Source organism: Lissotriton helveticus, chromosome 10 (assembly GCF_964261635.1).
Source record: "Lissotriton helveticus chromosome 10, aLisHel1.1, whole genome shotgun sequence".
In the NCBI taxonomy this organism is placed as follows: domain Eukaryota; kingdom Metazoa; phylum Chordata; class Amphibia; order Caudata; family Salamandridae; genus Lissotriton; species Lissotriton helveticus.
This window is the reverse complement of record NC_136071.1, coordinates 1037492610-1037510420: the sequence shown is the minus strand read 5'-3', so window position 1 is coordinate 1037510420 and position 17811 is coordinate 1037492610. Positions and strand designations below refer to the sequence as shown.

Below are 17811 nucleotides of genomic sequence, written 5' to 3'. Positions count from 1 at the left end.
ACGCACCAGACGGAAAAACAACAGATTGTGTATCCACAAGCATTCCAGTAAATAAATAGAATTAAAACACCATTCATCTGATCGCCATGAAACTTTGGGAAGTTGTTGAGTACACTCCCGCGAAGGGTTCTGCCATAAATTGTTTTTAAATATCTGCCCCCCAGGGCCCTCATAATCTTTCGAATACTGCTGTACGCACCAGGCGGAAAAACAACAAATCGTGTATCCAAAAGCACTCGAATAAATAAATAGAATTAAAACACCATTCTTCCGATCGCCAGGAAACTTTGGGAAGTTGTTGAGTACACTCCCGCGAAGGTTTATGGCATAATTTTTTTTTAAATATCGGCCCCCCAGGGCCCTCATATTCTTTCGAATATGTACGCACCAGAAGGGAAAACAACAAATCGTGTATCCACAAGCACTCGAATAAATGAATAGAATTAAAACAACACTTTAAAATGTTTTCCATATTAAAATGAATAAGTTTCAATAAAAATGACACAATGTAAATTGAATGTTATCATGACAAGTTTCCTTGAATTTCCTTTCTTCGGATATCTCAGCAACGCGCGACGGGTAAGCTAGTTACTTATATAATTAGCAAAAATGTTTGATCCTAAACAGCATCATTGGCATGCAGGTATACTCACTGAACCCAAATGGGCCCAGTGTGGTTGTATAGCAGCAGATGTCTTTCACATGGTATGCTAATGGCCCAGCATTGCCGCATATTAAGATAGGATATCTTGAACTCGCACACAAGTTCTAGATCGAACAGTGGAACTATCAGACAAGCTAGCCTTGTGGGGCCTTCTGTAGGATTTTGGTGGTTGTAGGAGGAACAGAACGATGGTGGGCATTGCGACGATGGTCACCAAATGGAACATTGAATGCAACTGGAAATCTCCCAGCCCACCCATTTTGGCAGAAAGGTGAATGGCAATGGACAGATGCGCCAAGCCAGAAAAACCTTTTAATGTGGTGTGATGCTGTCTCATAAAAATTCATAAGATTTGGGGTAAATGGTGGGAGCATTATGGATTGATAAGCAAACTGCGGTATGTGGTACAAAGAGAAGATGGGGATTTTGAACAGTGGTGGAAGGTGGGACGTTCAATGAATGCTATGTTGTTTTTGGTGCACAATGGGGCTTTGCATAACAAATCTTTAAAAGGTGTTCATAAAAAAAATTGCCAGAATTTGGTGAATGCTGGAATCATTCGGATTAATTCCAGTGTACCCGTTTATGTTATTGGGAGTTAAATTACATGGGTAATAATGGGTAATAATAAGGCTTTGCATGATGAGCTGTTTTGTTTGGAGTATGTTGTTTCACTACATATGATTTGGAGTGAAATCTTTTGTTTTGCTCGAGCTGAACAGCGTTGTGTCAATAAAGTTTTGTTTTGCACATGCAGAGAAAACTGTATTCCACTTCAAAATAATGTGTGAATTGCTAAAGCTGTTTAAATTGTGTTATTGATAAAGAAGTATTAGGATTTTAATTGTAATCTATCTGCAGATGTTTTTGGATTTATGTATAAGGGTTACATATTTATGGTAATCTAAGATCTTGAGGTAATATTATAATGTTCTCTGCTTTAACAAGACTTGTAGCACTATGCCAGGTGATAGGCTAAAGTATTATGAACCCTTAATTGTCTAGTTACATATAACAATGAATCCTGAGTGGTAGTGATTATTCTGTGCATGCAGATAGTATTCTGACTCTAAGGGTAGGTTGCCGCTGGTCCAGAGCCTGTCTAGCCGTGATTGGAAGCACTCTTGGTACTATTCACTTTTTTAGTGAGGTTGACTATCCATCCTGCATACTGATAGGCAGACAAAGCTTTTATTTGTGTTAGTTATTATATCATGCAATGGTACATTAGACGTGATTGAATTTAAGGTTTGCCATGTTTAAGATGAAGCCACAGCCCATTTTATTGCGCAGATCAAAGCCTTGAGTGAATGGGATGACAGACCAAATGAGAAAACACATTAGAAAATGTTTAAAAGGACAAATTAGTAAAGCTGTAGGGACACAAAGGCTGCCCTATTATACACCACCTAAAACCAGACCAAGTAGGTTTATAGGAAACAATCATTAATTCCAAACCCAAAAAAATGGCATCAGCTCCATACTTCTTGCACTGCTCTATATCCAATGCAAAGACAAATTGCAAAGGAAAAGAACACAGTCTTTGCAGTTATGAAAGCGAATTTTCTACTTCACCAGAAAGTTCTCTGAGGTCAAAATGTGCTCACAAGGTGAAAGATAAAGTGAAGTTTACAGTGAGTATAAAAACATTACAAAGGAAACACATAGGTAGAATCAAAGTGCCAATGTTAATATGGAGTATAATGCATCACTGGGTGATTGGAGCCTAACATTTCTCCAAATATGTTAACAGAGTTTCAACCTTAGGTAGTTAGTGGCTCATCATCAGGACATGAAGAAATTACGATTAGCAGTGGGCAATGAACTACTGAAAATAACAATAGTAAAATGTGGTTTAAAGTTTTTATACCAAAGGGCACACAAAAAACATTTTTTAACCACATGGTTGAAACACAGTCGACAGATAAGGCAATTACAGCAATTTTGGTATAAAAGAGGTAAAGATGAGAAACATAGTGAGATGGAAAAGAATAAGAGTGACTTTGAGGGAGACGATGAGTTTATGGACAGAATGGTCAGTGAAGTAAGTCCATCGCCATAAAATGAGGGTCATGTGCAAGTGCAGTTGAAAGAGATTGGAGCAGGGGAGGTGAGAGTGAGGACAGCTGAGACGCTAGTGCATTTTCACAAAGTGTGATGAAAGTGGTGGGGATGAATTCCTTTTAAATTATTGCGGTTTTAGAAACAATGGCAGAAATAGGAATTTACAGTGACAACATTTAAACATAATAATGATGAATTGGCCTTTTTGGCTACGCGTGTTCATAATGCTTTTGAGAAAATTGAGAATTTGTGGAATATTCAGAATGAAATTGAAAGTAAATGACAAAAACATGATCTTAAAACCTTCCTAGAAAATCTTAGAGAGTTATTGGTTAAGATCAAAGAAAGAGAAGATATGACAAGATATAAAGAAGAATGGAAGAAAGTTCCTGATTAGCCTGAAGCATTAAAAAACAGCAAAATGAAGGAAAATGTGAGTGAGAGTGATTCTGAATGTGAACTGCTCATTGAAAAAGAGTTTCTGTTAAAACAAATGTGGGGAGGAGCATAAGTGCATGTGCCTCGGTTAATGAGTGATCATTTCATATTTACAAAGAATGTCTCAAAAAGTGGCATAAGGAGGTGGAAAGAACTGTAACCATTTTAAAGTGCTTTGGACAGATTTAGACACTCTGGGCCTCAATTATAAGAGGCCTGACCCACCAGAGCATCACTTTTAATGACTGTCTGGTGGTACAGGCCTCTCAATCATATCGACGAGGTCAGAGAAAGCCACCCTGCATGGTTTTTCATGGCTTGGTAGACATTAAGAGTAAAGCAACACAGCTCTTGTCATTACGTTGCCTCACATTGCGTCGGGTTGGCATGCTATGGGCGTTGCACTGGGTGTTAACACTTAACGCTCATGGTGTTTGACAAATTCCGAGACTTACAACATAGCGTAAATCTGGGAATGATTCAAAACCCAGCGCCTCCCCAGGGTGGTGTAACAGTTGTTTTTGTACAGGTAGGTGTGCCTTCCTGCACAAAACAACTTGATTTAAACGCAAGCACCCTTGCACCACAGAGCCTGCATTGCCGTTAGGCAGGCATTTGTGCACCACCACAGTGTAAGAGGACAGAAATGCACCGAATCTCATAGATATGGCACATTACTGCCCTTTTCTTTTGATGCAGGGCAGCTCAGTGCAGCAAAGTGACGTGCAGCGCTGCCAGCCTCAAATTGTTGTTAATAAGGCCCTTTGTTTTCAATTGTTTTGCCTCAAGATTTGTAGGCTAATTGTAATACCATAGTTTAATGGCTGGAAGAAGAACCACAGAAGGAATCTTCTCTTATTAAGCCTTCACAATTTGCAATACAGAAAGAAAACTGTTATTGAGGATTTAAATACAAAGGTTCCCTAGAAACAAGTCAACAGGTCATAAAATGCATGTGAGTCCATCAAAGTCCAGATGAGTCAGTACATAAAAGTTATGAGAGATTGATGCACATATATAGACAGAAAAGTGGAATTGATGACCCCATAAAAGCTGCCATTTTGGGATTTGTCTTTGCATTTGTTTTGGGATTGATTCAGGATATTTTGCTCATATTCAGGAAAGCTTGATGGGCTAGCAAGCAAAACCGAAATCCTTGTCTATGCAAAGTATTGAAGTGATATTTGAGATGCTAAAAATAAATCGACTAAGGAGAAAGTGATGGTGGTTCAAAATAACTTTTTCCAAACATGTGATCAAGGTGTTGTTGTGTTGTTATGTAAGGTGTAGATGTGCAAGGAAATGTTGGGAAATTTGTGCAAGGTGGAAATAGTGGTCCTTGAGGTAGAACATTTGTTAACAATTCTATTCTTAACAAATTTTGTGTTTTTAACAAGGCACAAATGAAAAATAATCTGTGCCACATGTGTGGGAAAAGGTATACTGCAAACAGGAATGTGGATTTAATACAATTAGATTTGAAAATACATTGCAAATGGCTTCCCAAATCCAGGAGAAAAGGAATAAGGTGGAACAGAACATGCAAAATCAAAGACAATTCAATGGGAGTATGTATGCCTTCAGCCTCAGTTTTGCAACAGACTATACAAAACAGCATGCAGGGATTTCAGCCGAATTTCACATTGTAGAAAAAACATTCAATTATAATTTTTCACAGTTTGTAGTTAAGCTTGGAATTTCTACAGGACCAAGTTACGTACAATGAGGGTTTCTCAAAGGGAAGGAGGATTGCATTCAGGTCTAAAGGCAGGCCATAAGGGCCCTTTTGTGGAAGGAGAAGTAAATGGCCATCCAGGATAATTTTTAATTGATAAACGGTTTGGCTGGTGGAGGCTCCCAACCTACCCCCCTCAGAAAACAAGATCCAAGTTGTAGGTATTCGAATACACAGGTAAATAGTAAGTTGTCAGCTAAGATCATGGTGGAAATTGGTTCAACTATAAATAATCATGAATTTATAATCAATGAGACAAGTCCAGTCAATATGTTTTGTGATGATCTCTTGTGGAATTGGAACTGGGTGACGTACTGCACACCAGCAAGGCATACTTTGAATGAAGAGGTTTGGGACACTTCAGGAAAGAAACTGGATCAATTAAAAGTGCAGAGCTAAAGGCAGATCATTGTAAAACTAAATGCAGTGAAGCCTTGTACCCCAGAATACAGGCATGCTCATGAAACAGAGTGGGGGATTTCACCTGTCATTGACAGAATGACTGAGCAGGACATTTTAAAAGAGGTGCTATGGAGTACATGTAATTCTCAAATCATGGGAATAATGAATCTGACCAGAAAACGGTGCATAGTACTAGACAGGCACTAAGTTAATGACATAGTGATCCTATGTTGTCCAATGGTACCAATTCCTGCAGAGATTTTGTTTCAGATTCCTACAGAAACTGAGTGGTTTACTATTATAGATTTGCGTCAATCATTTTTCTCAGTTCCTCTTCATGAGAATAGTCAATATCTTTTTTGCCTTTAGATTTAAAAATAGAGTTCTTGTTCAGTATAGAATCCAATTAGGATATACTGAGAGCCTTTCAAATTATTCCTGAATACTCAAGATAGATTTGGAAAGTATGAATTTGCCTTGTGATTTAGTGCTGCTACAGTACATTGTTGACCTGATAATAGCTGCCGGAATGAGAGAAGGATATATTCTGGATACATTTGCTCTATTTAATCAATCGTGTGAAATTGAGCTTGTTGTCAAAAATAAGTAATTTGTTTGGGACACTAAATTGAAAAGGGATGAAAAAGGTGTTCAATTGCATATGTCTATCATTTTGAGAATGAACCCACCAGTTACTCAGAGAGAAATTAGAATGTGTTGGGAAATGGCTGGCTACTGTTGTCAGTGGATTCCAAACTTTTTGTTGAATGCAAACCTCTGGAGAGGTTGACTCCAAATGATGTGAGGGACCCAGAGACAATGAATGTATGTGAGCCTGTTGAGAGCCCAGACGCAGTTTGTGTCACGCTTTGTTGTGTCTTGATTTAGATATCCGTACATAGGTTTTTCGAATCGTGCCCTTTTATAGGCACAACTCACATTACCCTTATTTAGGCATAGAATACCAGTCCTTATTTGGGCATCAACCATGCTATTCAAATACTGGCATGGTCAACTACATCTGTCCATCCCAAGTCACAACGAGTTCTTAGAAACCAGACCCTCAAGCCATGGGACATTCCCTGCTTGTATTATTGATTTCTCCAAGAACTCATTTGTTAAGCATGAACAACTATTCCTTAGGGGTTCATTCATTCCGTTCCTCTTCCCAACTTTACATCAATTCTAGCATTCCTAAACACCTTCCAGGTATAAATATACTTTCACTTACCCTGGCAAACCATGGCTCGGCTACACAGCTTGATACGGCTCGCCACCGCAAGTTCAGAAGGAATTCGAGTCCCCACCTGACACACTGACCAGACGCTGTCATCCTGCTCGAAGAGAATCCAGCTTCCAGTGTTCCTGACTCCCTTCGCAGGGTGTTAGGGATTGAGACCCAGAAAGAGATTCCAACCTCTCTCATTCTAAGGCATGGAGCAGACTAGAACCTAGAGGGACTTCTCACAAATACAAACTATAGCTAAACTATACTATAGAAAACAGCACCTACTTCTTACCTCATACTACACTTAGGTTAGGTACACTGAGGTAGAACTATTTAGAAGCACCAGACAAGTATTCACATATTTAGCCCTATGTTATTTATGTATGTTTATATGAATATATGTCATAGCTAAAAGACCATACTATTGCAGTATTATTACTTCTTACTGCTCACACTGTACTTATTATATTTTGCATACTGTCTTGCGATCGTAACATCTCATATCTCATGCACGAGAAATAAGACTGTTCAATAAATCCTTTTATTGAAACACCCATCTATCTATTTCTGTGTAACTCTGAAGAAACTAAGCATGCATGATTGACTGAGTGAAACTGTTATCTATTGTTTCCACGATTCTGAGAACTGTTCTGATTCTAAAGGGAAACAAAGTTGTCATGTTTATGCAGTTGTCAGAAACTAGTCCCTTCTTGTTTATTCGAGAAGTTTCTAGTGGACCTCTGAGTTCGCTGGCACACAAAGTAATTACGTTTAATATACTCAATAGGAGCATACTGACCTTAGTCCTATACAAAAACTATAGTGTATATTATTCCAATGCGCAGAGCTTATAAGGGAAATAGGAACTACACTACAGCTCTTGCTGTAGGAATGTCTAGTTATAAAAGAGATTTGTACGTATTCTGTTGTGAAAGAGGAAGGTGTACATTTTCTGTTTTGACCCAACAGCATGGATGGCTAAGGGGCCAATTGTATATTTTCCTGCAACACTAAATCCAGTAGCTGTTGCTCCGCCTGGTTGCATGAAAAATATTGAAGCTACGTCTTTGACAGAAATTGTGGTGGGGTACAGATTGTGTTTGTTCCACATTTATTAGAGACATGGCTAACTTGTGCCCTAAGTCAGCATCTCACACATATTCTCTTGCATGAGCAGATAATCTTGGTAGCAGAGAATATTTCAATCAGATGTTGACCAGGACCCGGCATTCAAGATGTACCACTCAAGTTGGATGATTTGATTTTTTTTGTGGATAGTCCTTGTCTGATAGACCATCTTGCAGTCTGCAGTCTGAACTGTTTTACCGATTGTGGAGGCATCATACTTGTGTAATGTAACTTTAGCAGACATAGCAGAATGTATTGTTATTAGAGCATGTTGTGTTGGCAATAAATTTAGTGTAACAATGTACACAGATAGCCAATATAATTTTGTTACAGTTGGGGTCACAATTGGGTTTTATTGCAACTTATGGAACTCCCATTACAAGTGGAGAGCACATTCTAGATTTGCGTACTGCATTGCAAATGTCATAGAAAACTGCTGTTGTAAAAAATGTGCTGCACACGAAATTTGAGATGGCATGGTCTCATTAGACAACAACTTTGCAGATGAAGCAACAGGCTGTGCTCTTGCATATAATACATTAAAGTTAAATAAAAATTCGAAAACAGAGAAGAATTAAAACAAATCTTTTTTCTCAATGTCATATCAAACAGTTGGAGCATTTGAAGACCTGAAATATTTGCAGAGTGAGGTGTCAGAAGATGAAAGAAAAAGTTGGGAAAAAAGCAGGATGTTATCAAGACAAAAAAGAATTGTGAAAGTTAACTGATGGGAGGGTTGGGTTGTCAGATTTAACGCTACTGTAAATAGCAACATATGTCCACAGACCTGCATGGGTGGACCATGGAATGCTAGCTATCTTTAAAACTGTTGGTTTAATCCTCATTTTAGGATGATTGCTGATAATCTATGTCAGAGTTGTATAATCTGTTCAGAAGGTAAATGTTGGCAAAAAGACAAAAGTGACCTTGAGTCAAGTGGGAAAATCTGAAGGTCATTTCACAAAATCAGAAATAAATTACGTTGCACAACTTTTTTAGGTATATTTTAGTGATCATCTGTCTTTTAGCAGATGTATCAAGACACATCCAACTAGGCCCGGTAATGCACTTTCTGTAGCTAAACTGTTATTAAAGGAGTTGATCCCTAGACTTTGCTTGCCAACTTCATTGAAATCAAAAGAGGAACTCGGTTTAAAAATGAGGTAATGAGAATACTTTGCATGACAATAAAGGTTGTGCAGAAATTTCATAATTTCTTTGTAGTTATCATCCAAAAGCATCAGGTGTAGTGGAAAGGGCCAACAGTACTATTAAAGCACAAACTGACAAAGGTGGGTGCCTCAACATCACTGAAATGGCCAGATGCCCTTCCAATGGCTTTACTAAGCATGAGAAGCACACCTAATAAAAGCACAGGATTAGGTCCTCACAAAGTGCTCATGGGGTGGACCTTGATTATTCCTGGTATTCCTTTAGCTGCTCTTTTCAATATTACTGATTATTTGTACTGGATTACTGCAAAGGTTTGGCTGATTTGGCATGCTCTTTTCTCACCACCTGAAGCTTGCTACAACTTCAATAAGTGAAAAGCCCTTCAATGATCGAGAGCCTCAAGACTGGGTCATGGTGAAGAAGCATGTTAAGAAGACTTGTTTGGAGCCTCAGTGGAAAACCCCATACCAAGTGACCTTGGTGACAAACACTGCTGTCAAGAGTGGAGGTTTGCCATATTGGATCTATGCATTTCGCATGAAGAGTGAAGACTGTAGATGAAGAATTGGTAATACAAATGATAGTTGATGGGGTAATATGTTTGCTACATGGATCTAGAAGAGGGAGAACAAAGAGTTCAAGAAGAAAAAAAAAAAGAAAAAAACATAACATCTAGCCTCCAAAAACTGAACTCTGAAAATCCCGAGATTAACTCAAGGTAAACCAGTAGGAGGTCAGGAAAATCAAGAAACAAATGAAGATTAAAATGATGCAAGTGAAGCAAAAACTAATCAAGATGAAAGCTTGATATAATTAAATTGGTCTGAAGGTGTGAGAGAAAGAAAGGCATTGAAAAAAATTGACATTCTAGGAGAATTGAAGCAAAATCAGCTGAAGCAGTGATAGATCTGAATGGCAAATACATTGGAAAAACTACAAAACAAAAGATCAACAGGAACAAAAGTGACAAACAAGTAATATACAGCTCCTGTATCTTAATTAAACTGGGTCCTTCTCCAAGGCTTTTACCAATGAGGTAAGACAACCTAATAAAAAAAACATGCAGTGAAACTCTCTTTCATATAGGAAAACATATCCTCAAGAGGATGGTACGATTATCCCTATACATACTTTTGTAATTACTTCTAGTAGCTCCTCAAGCATTAAATACTTTGAGAAAAGTCTGAAGAGGGAGAATGTAGGAGTGCAACAAGAAATGTTAATGGTAGGTAATATGGGCTTTACAACAAGAACCAACTATCACATCTCACCCACGATAAGGTTGCACAAAGTCTGGCTGGCTTACAGGTATCATCCATGTGAATACACCAATATTTATTATGAAGTGTACAGACATTCAGAAAAGATCAAAAGACTTGGTGCCTGATTTAGAGTGAGACATGCAGGTATACCATCACATTGTGAAGCATATCCCATCTGCCCTACTACACTGCCCTAGGATATAATGTACTTGTAATAAGATGTGTGCAATATTTGACATGTTTTGATTGAGTAACCTTTCTGCCAAACTCACAATCATGACCGAATTCAAGAATTACTCTGCCAAATTTTGAAAATAGGTTACAATATTCTTACTAAGTAGCATGTCATAAACAAGAGAGGTATAAAATTGAGCTTTTCTCTGGATCCCCAAGAAAACTTCTACCTGACATCACTCCAGAACATCACCACGTGGGTCATCTTACCATAAATCAACTGGAGCAGTGGGATAACTTCCTGCATATTGACAAGGATATCCTGGTCTATTGTACAGATTCATAGTGGCAGTTGACAGTTTAGAGTTCATGAAGCCTGACCTAGCCACAACAAGTGTTCCTCCCACCTACTAGAGGCACTCTCTTCGACAGAGACAAGTATTATCTTCTACACATCAAGTTAATGTAAGGGGTTAAGTCATTCTAACATCACTGTGGGAATCAGGCAGACTAGACTCGCCTCCTTACTGCTGTGGAATTTCAGTCTCACATACAGAACAAAAACAGGGGAGAGATGTAGTGCCACTTCTTTTCAGACTGATTGCATACATGGCTCAGGACATTACATGGCTGTAGAATCTCCCAACCTGCTCACTAAAATAATCACCACCATGAAAAGTCTCCTAGTAAGAGAAAGAGGGAGAAGGAAATCCAAAGGCTTTCAGTCTGTCTAAGGATTAAAATAAAATCATTGAAGACTTTTTAGTGCCAGTGAGATATCCCAGTCTGGAAAAGAATAAATAAGTGAACACTGGTGAAAAGTCAGAACTGTTCACTGTTCACTACCTTGAGCATGGATGGCTGCCAATTGTTCCCTGAGAGTAGAGGCAGCTCATTTCAAGAAGAAGCACTCCAGGAAGGAAAACTAGAGATGTTATTCAAAAGCAAAGTTCTAATCATCTAGCCACACAGAGAGATCTAAATGAATCTTAAGGTTTCTCATGGAATTTCAGGGTAGGCGGCACATTGACATTTGCACTGCAGCTATCATCTCACAGTATGTACTTTTTGAAATAAGTCCCTTTCCTTCCTCCTACAATCATTGTTCCAACTCTCGGTTTGGGGTGATATGGCGAGGGTAAAGAAAAATCCATTCCTTTGTTTCTGTCACCTGATGCAAAATTGCATGCTTTTGCAGCTGAAATACTTTTTACTCACTTCAATCTAGCACTGGGCCCATACCTATGTTATTTTGTGTATACCGTATTCCACCCTCAGAGGGGGGAACATCCTTTACAACGCAACTTTTACCACGCAGTGCCTTTACGACGCAACTATTACAACGCATTGCGCTGGGGGCGCTCTAGGATAGGGAATAGATTTAACACCTTCCCTACTATCCATGGGGACTGGAGTTGGAATAGTAAATTAAACAATTCACTATCCAGCACCCCTTAGCGCTATGCGTTGTAACAGCATGCGTTGTAAAAACTGCGATGTAAAGGCATGCGTGGTAAAAGCATGCGTTGTAATGTCATACATCCCCTCAGAGGTGATGGGCCTCCCGTGGACCCTTCTTCATCATAGTGAGGGGAGAAAAATCAGCATGTCCAACTGTGGGCCACCCACTGAGGACCATTAATTGGTAGCCAACTCACAAACTGGTGATCAGGTTAAACTATATTACTCTCAAAACCTCAAAGTATTGCAACTAGTAGACCCAACCTCCTAAAGAGGTTTAGTCTGACAAGAATCATACATACCGAGAGCTCTGCTGTGCCTATATAGAACAAGAGCAAATAAAGCTGATGTTCTGAAAATATTCAAGGACTGTGGTTGATATAAATTTAAAATCAGCACAGTTTACTGCAAAAAGAACATTAGACAAATAAAACCCAGACAAATTTAGATACTTTGGTTATTGTATTAAAGATCCATAATCAATACACACAAGTAAAATGTTGAGAAGCTAAGTCATATATCTAGCAGCTTGAAATATAAAAACACACATGTAGACATGTAAATCTATCCCTAAATAAAAGAATCCAGAAGAGGATGGTTTAGAATTAATCATTACTAGCACCAACAAAAGCAGGAGGTTGGTTCACTAAGGTGCTCTTAAACACGGGTAAAGGGATCAAGTTAAAGTCCAAAAGGGAAATGGTCCATGGGAATGGAGCATAAATCAGCAACGTTCAAATCTGGTTTCTCACCAAACTGCTCCAAATCCTCCAACATGCACGTTCATCAGCAAGTACAAAAAGGGTAGGGGCATCAAAAAGAAAGTCCGGCAGGGTGATAGGAAGCAAGGAAAAGTGAAAAGAGGAGGTCACCTGAGCTTGAGCTTAAGCTTAGCCTCCTCCTTCTAATAAAATCATCTTTATATATTTCATATTTGTCATTATGACATCAATGGTCGGTCCTCAATGTTCTCATCGTCATGTGATCATTATTTTGTTCTCCACCTACTAATTGATACTACAGCATATTTCCCATTGTAGGAAAGTGCCTCTTCTTTAAATGGTTAGCCCTCACTTTTTGCTTGACGCCTGATGATTTTTCAAACTGTAAGTGGATTGGGTCCCTGCTAAGAAGGTTCCCAGTGCCAGATCTCTTTCCCCAGAACTGTACCGTGATTGGCACAACTTCAGCCACCCATCAAAGGTCCCTAGTTCCCTGGTACCTAGGGTATTGGGACTGAAGAGGGTCCACTGGTTAGCCCTCCACCTTTTGCTTGATGCCTGATGATATTTCAAACTGTAAGTGGAATGGGTCCCTGCCAAGCACGTTCCAAATGCCAGATCTCTTACCCCAAGATGGTACCATGATAGGCACAACTTCAGCCACCCCTCAAAGTCACTAGTTCCTATTAAATGGTATCCCTGGTACCTGGGGCATTGGGACTGAAGAGGGTCCACAGGGCTGCTGCACAAATTGTGCCATCCCAAAGATCCCTCACCAAGAATATGCAAGCTGCCATTGCAGGCTTTGTGTCTTGGTGCATAGAAAACCGAAGACTCAACATTGCACACAGCCCTCTGTGCCATGCACCTATACATTGCATGAAGTAATGGTAAGTCACCCCTACTGCAGGCCATAAAGCTCTACGGCAGCTTGCAGTATATCCCATGTGTGGACATATCAGCATGAGCAGATATGACCCTATATTATCAAGTCTATTCTTCGATATTCTAAGTGCACAGGGAAGCCATAGAAAGTACATGGGCTGGATTCTTGTCATTACGAGTTTCCTTACTCCATGATGGCTTCACTGTACGCTAAGATGTCTGGTACCAAACATCTTGACTTAATAAACCTTCACAGATGCCAGTGCTAGATTTATAAATAACGCACACAGGAGACCCTTCCAACCTACCATGTTTCTGACCTTGATGGGTGAGAGCCTGCGCTTTCAGAGGCCCAATAAGGGACTCATTGGACTCTCTGCACAGTGTACTTCTTTTTATACACTATATAGACAGCCAGCTTCCTACACCCATGCATATCATGAGAAACAACTGTCAATTCCATATTCACAGGTTAGTCTACAAAGAGCTTATTTACTTTGTTGCTCTCCATGGATATAGCTTAAAGGACGAGTTCCCATCATTCGTACACAAAGGGGTGTAGGAAAGTCTCTTGCTGCTTAGAATGTCGCATGAACAAGAACACATAAAGCAGCATTTGAGAAAATGTTTCAAAGTCCATTGCACAAGGCTATGAAATAATGCAGCCTAAAGAGAGAAGACATTTCAAATGTATTTTAAACTTAAAATTTCTTTGCTAGTAAAATAAAACTCCCAATCAAGTATAACAAAATATATCATATATATGCATTTTATAAAGTTGCCAGTAATTATTACACTGAAATGTTCAACTTCAATTGCAGCCCACTACTAAAACTTCAAAAAGTAGCAACATGCAAACAATTTCTAAAAATCATTAAAATAAAATCGTTTGTATGCATACATGATCTTTATAATGTTAGGCACGGATACTGAAAGTTTCAGGCATGTAACTCTTTGCATATTTGAATTGCAGCAATGTCGAGTTTGTTATGACACTCTGCAGTGAAATCAATTAAAATCCTAAGTTTCATCATTAGTTTTTCAAGACATCTTTGAATAAATATAAGGCAATCAGTTACTGAAAACATCTTAACTTCACTATTTGATTAATCCTACTGTTTCTACCCAATCACACACACTTTTACTGTGATGGTACATCATCTTTTCTCAGTTTCAGTGTACTTTTTGTAGATGTGTGCAAAGGGCACATTCATGTTTTCATTATCAAGATAGGTTTATGTGTCGAGCAAAGCATGATAAGCTTTTATACGGCATCAAGCCCCCCTCTTACGGGGAATTATTCTATCACAAAAATCCACATTAGATCATCACAAATCACAGTTTTGTTGTCTTAAGCCTTTTTCTTCTGAACTCTTCCAGAATTTTCATTTCACTCTAGATCAACTATTACTGGTAAATCGCTTTCCTAATCTCTGCTAGGGCCAAACAGCCATTTGAATTGCATAAAGGTAAATGTTAGCCTGCTTGCACACTGGAACTGAAACGAGTCCTAAGGCATTGTTTGTTAAAACCTGCACCGAGACCAATGCCCCTGGCAGGTGCAAAAGTTTAAAAAATGACCAGTTAATATTTGGCATTCACATAATAATTACAACATCAAATTAAATAATTAGTAAAAATCAATAATTTTTGCCAATGAGCACATGATTGATAAAAAAACGATAATTCAAAATTAAGCTAAAACAATCAGTGCACAATGTTTGAAACAGGAAAGATACAGTGTTATAAATGAGTCAAACTATGAGAACAAACCTCCCAGCTCTATCTCTAAACAATTCAACCGTCCGTCTCCAATAGCTGATAATACACAACACATCTATATATGGCACATTCTTTCAATCATTAAAATGAACTATTGCAAAAAAATAGGTGTTAATTTCTGCGGTTTAAACTGAAATTAAGTGAAATGTACCAAGAATTTCCATTATCAATGTCTATGAATATGAACCATCAGAAATCCTTGCCACATTTACAATAAACCTGAAAAATAATAGATTAAACCAGGTGTAATGTCACTTTGTCATGCTCAACAAACTGATCTCATAATGGAGCAATCTAATCTGATTCTACAAACCTGCAGTGTATTTTAGTATATTTGAGTGGAAGAATACCAACTCAATATTGAGCTATTCTGTTTATTCCTTCTAAGTTTTAGCGTCTAAAAAAGTAAATAAAAACTTTGTATAATCCGATATATTCACAACGATTCTCCACATAAAACACATAGTAAACCACTATCAGCACTAGAAAAATATAAAAACTAAATGTAATGAACTTTAAACTGACTGTTTGAATTAAAGCAATCAAATAACAACAAAGGAATGTAATAAATTATTTGCAAAAGAATACAGTAATTCTATTTGATTAAAACAAGCATTCAGCTTTCTAACACTTGTCACACATAAACAATACCATGTTTAATAAATATAACCTTTAAGAACAAACTGCTCCAAAACTATTCAAGTGTTCTAGGGAACAGCAAAATATTGATACAAAAGAAGGCTTTTGCTGATGAGCTGCTGATTTAAATAACCAAAGAGTCTGATTTTCAGCGGTGACAGTTGTTACTTGTTAAGTTACAGCTAATACAGTCATAAAATATTACATAATATGAATGGCAGACAAAATTGAAAATCATTACCTGGCGTACAAAACTGTTGGATGTAGTGTCAGAAGATGTACTCCCATCAGAACCTTTAAACCTATTTTTTCGCCTTGCTCCTTTCCCATATGTCTGTAATAAAGAAAAATATTCACATTTGCACCAGCTACAAAGGCAAATCTAAAATCCTAAAGACAAATTAATAATTCACATTTTCACTATCCTATTTGAAGGCAAAACTGATACCAACATATTTTCAACAAATATATTTTATGGAAAAATCTAGGAGCTTCATAAAAGCACTATATTTTGATATCACACTACACCATCATAAAGACATTTCAAAATGCAAATGATATAACACATCTTCTTTTCCAGATCATGGATTGGTATACATTTCACATTCAGTAGCAGCTCCTCCATTAAGGCAGAGGAGCGCGGCCCACTGCTTTTTAGCAGTGCAAAGAAGGAAAAATAAAATGATAGCTAAATAAATATGTGCACCTAAGTGTGCATGACTGTTTGGCCAGCCGTCTTTGGCTGGTCAAACAGACATGCGCACTTAGGGCCTCATTACGATGCTGGTCGAAAACCTAAACCAACTGGCTCCTTGTTGGTGCTTCCAACCACCATTTGGAATTCTCCCATTGACTTTAATCGGAGCCTAACTTTACGACTGACAACATAGGCTCCCATTGAAAAAAGGGGTGGTTGCTGAAAACCTGGCACCCTGTGGCGGGTAACCCATAGTGCCTGCCACACTGTGCATGGTTTAACAGGGGGTCCCTTGGGTACCCGCTTGGCCCCCAACTGGAGGCCTCAGGATGAAGGGGGGCCTGCTAGGGGCCCTCAAAGTCAGGTCCAAGAGTCTTTTCGTGTCGGTCAGACCGAGTCGGAAAGGCTGTCAGAAACTGACATTATAATACGTCAGTCAGAAAAGCCGTCCGTAGAGCTGTACAATTCGGCTTCGACCTACTCAGAATTTCCAAATACCGGTCTGAACCGATTCAGAATGAGCTAATGGTTTGCTTTCCGATCAAGAACATCGTAAATGGTTGGCCGGATTTGTTTACGACCGAGTAAGAAACATAGGTTCTGACATGGTTTAGGGGACTCCGACTGCATTTTGGAGCCTTTCCGACTGACATCGTAATCAGCACCTTAGTATGTTCTCCACTGGGCTGTGTGGGGTACATGCACAGGTTTCCACTGCCTGTCAGAACACTGAACCACAGCGCTCAGACAAATCCTGATGCTGCTGTCATGGTGACAGCAGCATCATGATTGACCTAGGGGAGCCTGTATGCTTCCTGACTCCGGAAGAGAAGTGGACAACAGATGATGACGGGGGAGAGTTTGCAGCTTTACAAAGATAACTGTTCTCTATTTTTTTAACCCCCTACCCTGCCACCTCTATTCAGTACCAGCCGCCACTATTCACATTCAAATTTGTTTGAAGGCATTACGTATATGGATAAATTCATAAGAACGATCCAGTTTAATGCATTTATAATATAATCTAAAAACCTAAAATACACTGAAATTCTGCTGAGAGGACCTGTAAACAACTGGGTTATTGGTTGACTATGGTGTAAGGCCTGGGGCCAAGCAGCAACCACAATCCTTGTCAGGGTGAGGCACAAGAAAATCCTAAATTAACCTGTACTCAATCCTCTGGTAGCCTGGCACAGAGTGGTCAGGCTTATCTTAGAGGCAATGTGTAAAGTATTTGTGCAGCACTTGAAAAAGTAATAAAGTGAAAAGCACCACACGAAAAAGGATGCAGCACCAGTCTAAGAAATAGAGTTATTTCTAATAACTAAAGCAAGACCAAAATGACAAACATTCAATT

General features: G+C 38.8%; 1 protein-coding gene across 1 annotated transcript in view; it reads right to left on the bottom strand.

The window, feature by feature from the left end:
* The window catches only part of CACNB2 (calcium voltage-gated channel auxiliary subunit beta 2), a 1223908-nt gene that overhangs the window by 1137270 nt on the left and 68827 nt on the right, over positions 1-17811 (bottom strand). Inside the window, exon 2 of the mRNA XM_078663742.1 lies at positions 15999-16091. Within this exon, the coding sequence (XP_078519868.1) occupies positions 15999-16091 (93 nt within the window). The remainder of the gene's footprint in view (positions 1-15998; positions 16092-17811) is intronic.